The sequence below is a fragment of the Triticum urartu genome, chromosome 2A (genome assembly GCF_056163025.1).
Source record: "Triticum urartu cultivar PI428250 chromosome 2A, HENAU_Tu73, whole genome shotgun sequence".
NCBI classification, from domain to species: Eukaryota; Viridiplantae; Streptophyta; class Magnoliopsida; order Poales; family Poaceae; genus Triticum; species Triticum urartu.
Genome location: NC_141874.1, coordinates 148,141,824 through 148,152,977, shown reverse-complemented (window position 1 = coordinate 148,152,977; position 11,154 = coordinate 148,141,824). Strand labels below are relative to the sequence as shown.

Genomic DNA, 11,154 nt, shown 5'->3' with positions numbered 1-11,154 from the left:
GGAGTGCTCGGAAACAGGCTACTATTTCGCGTAGCAGTACTGAAGCTGAGTATAAGGCCGTGGCTAATGCAACTACAGAAATTATCTGGGTACAGTCTTTGCTTCAGGAATTGGGTATATCTCAATCACAGTCTCCTATTCTTTGGTGTGATAATATCGGTGCTACATACCTATCTGCTAATCCGGTATTCCATGCCCGAACGAAACACATCGAAGTGGACTATCATTTTGTACGGGAACGGGTATCTCAGAAGCAACTACAGATCAAGTTCATCTCTTCCAAGGATCAACTTGCAGACATCTTCACCAAACCATTACCTCTTCCACAGTTCGAGACTTGTCGACGCAATCTTACCCTTCTAGATTCTTTAGGAAGTGGCTAAGATTGAGGGAGGGTGTTAGACTGTATAGCTTCTGTAGTTGTATACGTATATGTACGTATGATGTAACTTTGTACCCCTTCATTATATATATGAGGTAGGCCACCCCTAGAGGGTTGAGCCGGTTCCCCCAAATCTATTGTCTCACACTGGATTTTCTTCTTGCGTCAGTTACTTTTTTCTTCTTCCTTTCTTCTTGCCGAGCGCACGAGATGGAGAGGCCGCGCCTCACCGGAGAACCAACCACCCTATCTATTTTAAAGGAAGCCACAGCCATATTATCTACCTTAGGGGTGAGAGGTGCAGGGGATCACCGGAGTTGTTCATTGATGGTGCGGGGCTTAAGGGATGGTCGGGGCGGCGAACAATACATCTGCGGGTGGAGGCGAGGCAGCGACAACTGCCGGGCACAAGGGGTGGAGGCAGGCGGCCATGGCCGGGTAGACCGTGTGGAGCAGGAAGAACCGCCACGAGGAAGGAGGATGAAGAACCGGGGGAGAAGAGGGAGAGGGAGGGGGGGGGGGGAGGGAGGGGAGGGGGCAATGACGGCACACACGCTTCTGACCGTTGGATATCAAGGCCTAAAGCATAAGTGATTGACGCGGGGAATTTTTTTCAATGAAAAAAAATAGCATGCTATAGTATCGCTAATAGCATACTATTGTGTTTTCATTAATGCCTGCCAAATAAATCAGTGTACAATATCTCGTTAATAACACACTAGCGTGATATAGCAAGCTAATAGCATATTTTAGGGGCCACGCTATTTTGTCGTAGCATGCTATTTTTTCATTGGTTTTTCACCGTATTGTATTGTGCGCTACCAAAACTTTGCTTCTTTATCTTTGTTCCTACGTACATACATGAACGAACACCCAACTGAACTAAACAACCGCATTTTTGTACACAAAGAATAAATTTGTTTTTTAACCTTCAACACCTATGTCAGAGAACTTGTTTGCTCGCCGTCGCTGTGTCCTGAGCTCTTGCAGCATGCACAGCCCACGTCGCCGGCGATGTCCAGCAGCGCCGCGAGGACGACCGGCATGTCCGGCCGCTCATGCGGCGCGTCGGCCGTGCACCGCATGCCCAGCTCGAGAAGATCCCAGAGCACCGTGCCGGTCGTCTGTTGATCCTCCGTTTGCTGCTTCCGGCCCTCCTTCGCGGTGCGCCGGGCCCAGTCGACGAGGCACTCCTCCTCGCCGCCGTCGACCGCGCGCCGGCCCGTGGCGAGCTCCATGAGGAGCACGCCGTAGCTGTACACGTCGCCCTTCGTCGTGGCGCGCCACGTCTGCGCGTACTCCGGCGCCACGTACCCGACCGTGCCGGCCACCACCGTGCTCACGTGGGTGTCGCCGGGGCGGACCACCCTGGCCAGCCCGAAGTCCGTCACCTTGGCGCGCCCGTCGCCGTCCAGGAGCACGTTGCTGGCCTTCACGTCGCGGTGCACCACGGCGGGCACGCACTCGTGGTGCAGGAACGCCAGCGCCCGCGCCACGCCCACGGCCGCGTCCAGCCGCGCCGCCCGCCCGAACGCCGCCGTGTCGCAGATCAGCGCCTCCAGGCTCCCGCCGTCGAGCCGCTCGTAGACCAGTATCTTGGCGCCGCCGGAGAGGCACCACCCATAGAGCGTGACGAGGTTCGGGTGCGGCCACGTGAACCCCATCCGGTCGGCGAGCACCTCCATCTCGGCGCGGAACTCGCGCTCGCCGTCGCCGTCCACGCCGTCGCGCGGCCTGGAGAGCTTCTTCACCGCCACGGCGCGGCCGTCGGGGAGCGCGCCGCGGTACACCACGCCGGAGCCGCCGCGCCCGATCACCCGGTCGTCGGAGAAGTTGCCCGTGGCAGCCAAGATGTCGCGGTAGGTGAACGCCGTCTTGTCCAGCCGGAACACCTTCACTCCCTCCGTCGAGGAGGAGCACCCCGTGGCAGACGACGAGCCGGACGGCGGCGACGAGGACATTCCGAACGCGCACTTGCCCTTGGGGTGCTCGCACGAGAATGGGTCCGGCTCCGGCTCCTGGTCCACCGGGAACCGGGCGCGTAGGCTGGTGATCGCGAACAGGACGGTGCCGGCGATGAAGACGATGACGAGGGAGAAAAGCAGCCACACCATGGTTGTTGGTACGCTGCGCGTCCTAACTGCAGGAGCATCGGCAGCTTCCGGTCGTGGTGGTTTCTTACCGGCAGCTCCACCTTGATGCAATGAAATGAGCGGGTTGCCGAGGAAGGACTGCTCGTCGAAGGTGCCGAACTGGCCGGTGGTGGAGACATTGCCGGAGAGGAGTGGGTTGTATGACACGTTGAACATGGATAGCTCGGTGAGCTTGAACAGGCTCGCCGGGAGCTCGCCGGAGAGGTTGTTGAAGGACAAGTCCATCCTCTCGATGCACAGAATGTCGCCGATCTCCGACGGAATTGGGCCCGAGAGGTTGTTCCTCGAGACGTTCAGCATGACGAGCGGGAGCCGGCCAATCGCCGGTGGCAGCTGCCCCGTGAGACAGTTGCCGTCGAGGTGGAGCAAGCTGAGGCTCCGCATTGCACCGATCTGTGACGGTATCTCACCGGAAAGCAAGTTCCCTGACAGCTGCACGTACCCGGAGACCGTGTTGGACCTTGCCGGCGACGAGGAGTTGGTGCAAATTGGGACGATTCCGTAGCCCTTGAGGATGCGGTCCCATATGGTGCGGCAGTTCTCCCGAGTCATGACGGAGTAGACAAAGCTGAACGGGGGATAGCTCGCAGGGATCCACCGTTTCATGGCCTGGCACTCGCCGGAGCCGGCGAGCACGCTCGTGTCATTCCGGTTCTTGGCGAAGGTCGGGCCGGGATTCCTCCCTATCTCTGTCATCTCCGGTGGAATCTTGCCAGTCAACCGGTTGTCGGCCAGGTTCAGCCAGAGCAAGCTGGTGCAGTTGCCGATTTCAGGTGGTATCTCTCCGGAGAGCTGGTTCCCGGCGAGCATCAGCCATAGCAGCGATGTGAGGTTCCCTATTGTCTCCGGGATCCCACCCGAGAGCGTGTTGTTAGACAGGTCCAGCGCCTGGAGCTCGGCGAGACGGCCGTACACCGGCGGTATGGTGCCGGAGAAGTTGTTCTCGGCGAGCATCAGGTATTTGAGGCTCTTCATGTCGGCCATCTCTGGAGGGAGTTCGCCGGTGAACTGGTTGAAGCTGAGGTCGAGCCTGGCGAGCAGCGGTAGCCGGAGCACGCCGGAGGCCACGATGCCGCCGGTGTAGTTGTTGTGATGAAGCACAAGATACTTCAAGCTCGTGAAGTTGCCGAAAATTTGTTGCACGTCGCCGCCAAACTTGTTGGTGCTCATGTCCAAGAACTGAAGCCTCCCGCAGTTCGTCAGCTCCGGCGGTATCTTCCGATCGAACTTGTTTTTCCCAAGAATCAGCGTCTCGAGGACGGCGAGCTTCCCGATTCCGGCAGGTATAATCCCAGTGAAATTATTCCCCCACAGCGACATGTAGGTCAAATTCGTGCAATTGGCGACGGAATCCGGGAAGCCCCCGACCAGCTGATTATCGGAGAGGTCCAAGGACTGGAGCCTGCAGCCACCAGGAAACGTGCTCCACGGGACGCTGCCGGTGAGGTTGTTCTCGGCGGCGCTGAATTCCCTGAATTTCGCGATCCCCGGCCAGAGCTCGCCGGTGAAGTTGTTGGAGCTGAGGTCGACCTTGTCCAGCCTGGGGCAGCCGTCGTACAGGCCGGTGATGTTGCCCGTGAGATTATTGGTGGACAGGTCGAGCAAGGTGAGGTCAGCGCATATCGCCGGGAAGTTGACGGCGACGGCGCCCTCGAGCCGGTTCCCCGACACGTCGAGCGTCTGTAGCCTGGTCAGCCCGGAGAGGTTGAGCGGCCCGGTGATGAGGTTGTGGGAAAGGTTGAGGCGCAGGAGGCCGCGGCATTGGTTGAGGTCAGCGGCGGGGAGCGGGCCGGTGATGGAGTTGTCAGAGAGGTCGAGCGTAGTGAGTGCCGGGAGCCGCGAGAAGCCGCCGAACGCCGGGCCGGAGATGGCCGAGCGCGTCAGGTTCAGAGACGCGACGCGGCCGCCCCCGTCGCAGGTGACTCCACCCCACGCGCACGGCGACGGGTCGGACTCCTGCCACCCGTCGTAACCGCCCCGGTTGACCTTGTTGTTGGCAACGAGGAAGCGCTTGAGCTCCACCAGCACCTCCTTGTCGCCGGCGCTCTGCGCGGCAATCAGCACCACCTCACCTTCAAGAGCAATCGACCCCCTCAAATTAGACCGACTCCACGCGCAATTCAGCTCCCACACCCCAAGAAGAGAAGAAGAGAAGAGAGCAAGAAAGTAGAAAGGGAGGCCGGCGGTGTGTACCTGCGAGGAGGAGCAGGCAGAGGAACCGGAGGAGCAGGGGAGACATGGCCTGCCCTCCTGAATAATCATGGAAGAATCGAATCCTAGACGAAAGGTGTGCCTCTCCTCATGCGCGAGCGGTCTATTCTTCTTCTTGGCTTGGCTTCTCTGCTATGCTCGGTGCTCGCTTGGCTCGCCCCTCAATCCGAAGACGAGGCCGACGAGAGGTGTGAAGTAAGCAAGCGGAAAGACAAAACAAAAGTCTGAGGTTGTTTAGGGGTTAATCCACATGTGGGTGGAGGGACTAGTAGTATGCGGGGGCGTCGCTGTCCCCCCGTCTGGACCTTTGAATTCCCGCTGTTCCATCTTTGTTAATTCGGCGCTGACTGCACGGGGAGCCAAAAGGACACGAGTCTGACCGACTCTCACTGGTTTGGTTGTGCCCGAATTCCCTTGCTTTCCCTCCAAGGCCTTGATTTGTCACCGTTTTCAATCGATGATTTTTAAATTTGAGAGAAGGCACGTCAGCAATGTCGGGAATAAATACTGCGAGAACGAGAAGGGATCGAGCAAGCCTGTTTTTTAACAGCTCAGACGACATCTCAAGCTACCATATGGCCGCATGACGACATCTCAAGATCCTTGATCCTAGCGTAGGTGCCCGCCGAAATTCCACCGGAAGCTTCGTTGGATGTTGTTTCCTTTCTCTTGATCAACTACTAGTAACGTTTTTCGTTTTTCCCTGAAAGAAAAACTGGTAGTAGTACTACGATGTTTTGGCTTGGACTGTTGGTCCAGGTAATAGCGGCCGCCGTTGTTGACAGGCGGAAGGGCGGCAACGGTTTGGGTCAGCCTGCCGCGGGAGTTATGATGGGGCCGAAGCGAACGGCCTGCGCACGGGTGACCCGTGCGCGTGCGCGTGGTGGGCGCGCGCGTGTGCAGACGTGAAGCTTCCAAAACGCACAATGCAATAATGATGCGCTCTACGCGTGTGAAGAGTTAAGAGCAACAGCCGTTCGGCCCCTCAAACACCCACAGACGCGTCTTACCAATCCGACCTTTCAAACGCCCCGCCGTGTCCACGGACAGTGACAAATCACGTCTCAAATAATGCATTTCACATCCGAATATCTTAAATTAGAAACCTCAAATCCATATTATTACATGCAACGCAACGATCTTTGAGCGAAGCTCGTCCGGCTCCGTCCCATGTCCGGCGGCCGGCTGTGCCCCTCATAGTGTCGGTCCGGTCACCAGCTAGGTAGAGTAGGGCATAGGACACAAGCCGGCTCACGTGACTCAAGGCGCCGCCGTCTCCCATGCCCCACTCTTCCTCGTCGGAGCCCGAAACCCGAATAGTGCCGGTGGATGTCAGATTGATGATGGATTCCTCCTAGGACGAGCCGGTGACGTCCACCACTACGCGGTTGCGGCGCCCGGACTGCTGCATCATACGTGGCGTCGGAGAATGCGACTCTGTCTCGCCGACGTCCACCGCCGCCTCCCGCGCCCGCTGCCTCGCACAGCGGGCACGTCGTGCCATGTTCTCGTCGGACGAGGCCCATGGTGCGTCCCGATGCTCGGCGCGCCAACAGAGGGGTTGCACGTCCGCCACCGCGTTCGAACGCCAGATGAACCGCACCGCCTTCGGCGAGGGAGCGACAACACACCTAGCGCCGAATCCATGCGCTATTTGGGCGATGCGATGGATTCCCTGCGGAAGGAGTCCCACCATTGCCGGGCACGGGCTTCCTCTCGGGAGTGGCGGAGCACAAGCCGGACGACCATCTCCTTCTCGGGGCCGCGTAGGATGAGCTCGGGGTCAATGGATCTACATGTGAAGGACTCAGATCCGCCGCCTGCCATGCCAAAGACGGCCAGAGACCACCAGACGGGAGCTTGTGTGGCGGAGGGGAGTGCAGTAAAGTGGCTAGGGTTTGGTCCGGCGAACGGATGGTGAGTAATATATGTGGGGCCGGGCGGGGCAGCGTGGGCTTGGTCCGACATGGAGGACACGCCCAGGCGCCCTTATATGTGCCCCATATTTGGGCTGGATACGAGGGTTGCAAGTCAGCCTGGGTGAGGGTGTCCTGAATTAGGGGGTCCTCGGGCGTCCGAGCTATGTGACGTGGGCCGGACTGATGGGCCATGAAGATACAAGCCGAAAGACTTTTCCCCATGTCCGGATGGGACTCTCCTTTGCGTGGATGGCAAGCTTGGCGTGCGAATATGAAGATTCCTTTCTCTGTGAACCGACTTTGTACAACCCTAGCCCACTCCGGTGTCTATATAAACCGGAGGGTGTAGTCCGTAGAGGCAATCATAATCATACATGCTAGACATCTAGGGTTTAGACATTACGATCTTGTGGTAGGTCAACTCTTGTAACCCCTATACTCATCAAAGTCAATCAAGCAGGACGTAGAGTATTACCTCCATCAAAAGGGCCCGAACCTGGGTAAACACCGTGTCCCTGTCTCCTGTTACCTTCGATCTTTAGACACACAGTTCGGGACCCCCTACCCGTGATCTTTCGGTTTTGACACCGACATTGGTGCTTTCATTGACAGTTCCACTCTGTCGTCGAAAGGATCGATGGCTTCATCGATCATCTACAACAATACTTCCGGGAAGGAGATTTTTCTCCCCGGCCAAATCTTCGAATTCGGCGGCTTCGCATTGCGGGGCAACTTAGTCGGCCACCTGGAGCAGATCGATAGCTACGCCCCTGGTCACCAGATCAGTTTCGGAAATCTGATCTATGTCGCTGACATCCGAGGAGACTTGATCTTCCAAGGGTCCGCGGCTCCAACCACCGCTTCGGCCTTAGATCCGGAGCGCATCACCAGGTCCGACGATGGGAGTCTAGAGCCTGCCGGACTATTTGCGGCTATAGAGCTCAACGCTGGAGAATCGGAGAGGATAGCGCCACCGGCAACCATCACAAAGCCGGACTCTTCTCCGGACACTAGCTTCGAACCCTCGCAGTCCGTGTCTTGCGAGCTCGACCAGGGAACTTCGGTCCCCATCCAAACCTCGCTCTTAAACGAGGCTCTGGACCTAATGCGATCCCTCGCCATCACAGAGGAACCGTTCACGAATTGCGCCCAACCCGGACTAGGGGATGAAAATAGGGAATTTTACTTCCCACCCACCACCCACTTTATAGCCACTGGCAAGGATCTAACTGACATGCTCGACTACAACTCCGAAGACATCGACGGTATGGACGACGGTGCCGGAGAGGAGCAAGCCCAAAACCCGCCATTCACCGGACGCTGGACGGCCACTTCCTCATACGACGTGTACATGGTGGGCACACCTAAAGAAGGCGATGGCGATGATGAGAAGGATCCAGTCGAGGACGAACCTCCTGAGATACCACCAAAGCGTCGACATCAGCGGCGCCGTTCTAAATCGCGTCACGGAAAGGACAACAATACCGGCACCGGAGACGATGATACTCCGGAGAACGCCGAAGACCAAGAAGACCCCATCGAACCAACATCCGAATAGGATGATCGGGAGGACGGGCAGGTCGACCCTAACGAGCAAGCAAGGAACAAAGACTCAGAGGATATCAACTATCTACCACTCTCTGAGGACGACGTGAGCCTTGGCAAAGAAGATTTTATCGTGCCAGAAGAACCCCTCGAACAAGAGCGCTTTCAGCGCCGGCTAATAGCCACGGCAAGAAGCCTAAAACAGAAGCAGCAGAAGCTCCAAGCTGACTAAGATCTGCTCAACGACAGATGGACTAATGTCCTGGCAGCCGAAGAATACGGCCTCGAGCACCCAACAAAGAGTTACCCGAAGCGTAAACTGCTACCCCAATTCGATGATGAAGCGCTGGAGCCCATACCACCCGCGCGTAACATGGCTGGCGGACCTAACCGACCACCACGTGGCCGGGTCAGAACGGCAACTCAAGCCGAACACCAGCCCGTGCCACCTTGCCGTAAAAAAAAGAGAAACAACAGTTCGGGGATACACATATGACCTACGAAAGGACCTGGAAAATAGAGCAGGTCAGACCAGATCAATTTATCGATCGCGGGGGCATGCCCCGATGCGAGAGGATAGTTATCAATCCTGGCGCAACAAGCGCAACCACGCCCAGTCCGGAAACCGCATACGGACTTCATCCGAACTACGTCGTGACATGGCCCGATATAGAGGTGCCGCACACCCCCTATACTCCACCGATGAGGTAATGGAGCACTAGTTCCCAGAAGGGTTTAAACCCGTGAACATTGAATCACACGATGGCACAACAAACCCTACAGTATGGATTGAAGATTTTTTCTCCACATTCACATGGCTCGCGGTGACGATCTACACACGATCAAATACCTTCCCCAAAATCTTAAGGGGCCAGCTCGACACTGATTAAATAGCCTCCCAGAAAACTCTATCGGAAGTTGGGAAGACCTGGAGGACGCCTTTAGAGATAACTTCCAAGGCACCTACATCCAACCTCCGGATGCCGATGACCTAAGTCATATTGTCCATCAATCGGGAGAGTCCGCCCGAAAATTTTGGACTAGGTTCCTCACCAGAAGAACCAGATTGTCGATTGCCCAGACGCCGAAGCCCTAGCGGCCTTTAAACATAGCATTCATGTCGGAGTAATGGGCCACGGGTAGGACAACCCGATCCCCAGAACCTTTCAAGACATCGGGGCAGGCTGCGCCCCTCAAGGCCCCAGGACGAAGAGCCGCCTTCAAGAAGTCAATGGCAAGACGGCCGACTGACCACTTGCGGCCGAGTCCTAGGGACGACCGCAGGGTAAGCCGACTCCTAACTAGCAACTTTCGGAGAAGCCGGCTTTGGGGAGTCGGCCTGCGACTCCAACAAACCCCGTGACCTCATCAAGGGGGACGGGGCGGGAGAGTGGCTACAGTGAAGCCCACTCCCGCCCCTTACCAAGGGCGGGCATGGCCACAGCACGCCGTACCCCGGAAGATCTCCGTGCGGCGTGGCACTGTTGCCATGCCGGCCCTGACATCAGCACCGCAGGACCGAATCCTGCGCCCACGACGGCTTGTCTGTACGGCTCAGAGGCAGCGGGTCCCACCAGCCGGTGAGACCCCAGGAGACGGCAAGAGGACCACCAGTCGGACCCATCGGAAGTCGGCCGAGCCCTCCCCCGGGGCCCATGCACCATTAATCAAGATGTGATGGAGAGTGGCAATAGTGATCGCCCGCCAGGCGGCGGGGCTGTTGCCACGACCCCATGATCAAGCCCACGTCATCAGAAGCACGGCACAGTAATCAGCAGTCGGCAAGACCTGCCCGCGGCGGACGCGGCCTGTCGGCTCCGTACCAAGCCAGTCGGCGGGGCCCGCCCAACGGTCGGCGGGGAAGACGGAGGCCAGAGGCGCTGACGGCTGGGCCCGCGTCCCGCCGGATTACCATTGTACCCCTGGGGGGTAGGCCTATATAAGCCCCCCAGGGCACCCATGCAAGAGGTTGGAACCCATTAGCTCTAGGCCAGATCATATAGAAGGGAGAGAGCTAGCCTTGCCCTCTCCTACCTCCAAGAAACAGCTCAAGGAGCAACCGTGTAAACACTTTGCCATAGTGATCATGCAGAGACCCCGTAGAGCAGCAGTAGGGGTATTATCTCCCCGGAGAGCCCTGAAGCTGGGTAAGATTCGCCGGCGTGCATGCCTTCGCCTCATCCCGTTTCTAGGCACCGGCGATGTTCTACTCGCCCCATCATGATAAGCCATCCTTTGGCATATGGCGCACCAAACCCCCGACATTTGGCACCCACCGTGGGGCCTGGTGCACCGCCGCCCGGAGACCTGTTCTGGACGGGAACCCTTTTTCTCCCTGGCGAGCGCAGCCAGCCAGGCACGCCAGACGGAGTTTGTGCCGACGCGCTAAGCGGCGTTGAGATCGCCTGCGCAGCCAGCTGCCTGGCCGAACTTGTCGGCGAGGTTCGCCTCTCCGACGAACCTGCATCCAACGCAGGCACGGGCGGCCCCGAGAGCCTCCTCGCGGGCCTCCTCAATCAGCTCGACGTTTCCGGTGAGCCTGCCGTAGACTTAGAGGCCGTAGGCTCCACCGACCCGATGCTGGTCGACTCCGACACCGCGTCGCTCGACGCGTTCCCCACCAATGTAGTGGTCTACGACGAACCTCTCCCTCGCGCGGAGAGCAACGGAAGCACCGTCACCAAGGTGCTCGTCATCAGTCATGACGAGCTCCCCGGCGGAGGAGCGCATGACTCACTCGGCGTGGCGCTACAAGACCTAACTGCGCCCATTCCAGAAGACGCTGATGCAGAGACGTTGGAGGCGCGCCGCCTTCAGCTCGTTGAAGGCGTGAAGAAGCTGGCCAGCATGAGGCGCTTGTCAGAAGCCTACCAGCGGGAGATGGATCGCGCCGTCGGCGGCTCGCCGGCCCCGGCGGGGCCCAGCCGCCTTGGCGCGGTCTAGC

At 58.2% G+C, this 11,154-nt stretch overlaps 1 protein-coding gene across 1 annotated transcript; it reads right to left on the bottom strand.

The window, feature by feature from the left end:
- Positions 1-1,056: 1,056 nt before the first annotated feature.
- LOC125536383 (Leucine-rich repeat protein kinase family protein) lies at positions 1,057-5,002 on the bottom strand. The gene is made up of 2 exons (XM_048699596.2): positions 4,729-5,002; positions 1,057-4,607 (listed from the first exon to the last, which is right to left on the bottom strand). Exons 1-2 carry the CDS (start codon positions 4,772-4,774, stop codon positions 1,321-1,323), a joined length of 3,333 nt encoding a protein of 1,110 aa, XP_048555553.2. The 5' UTR covers positions 4,775-5,002; the 3' UTR covers positions 1,057-1,320.
- Between the last annotated feature and the right edge of the window lie 6,152 nt (positions 5,003-11,154).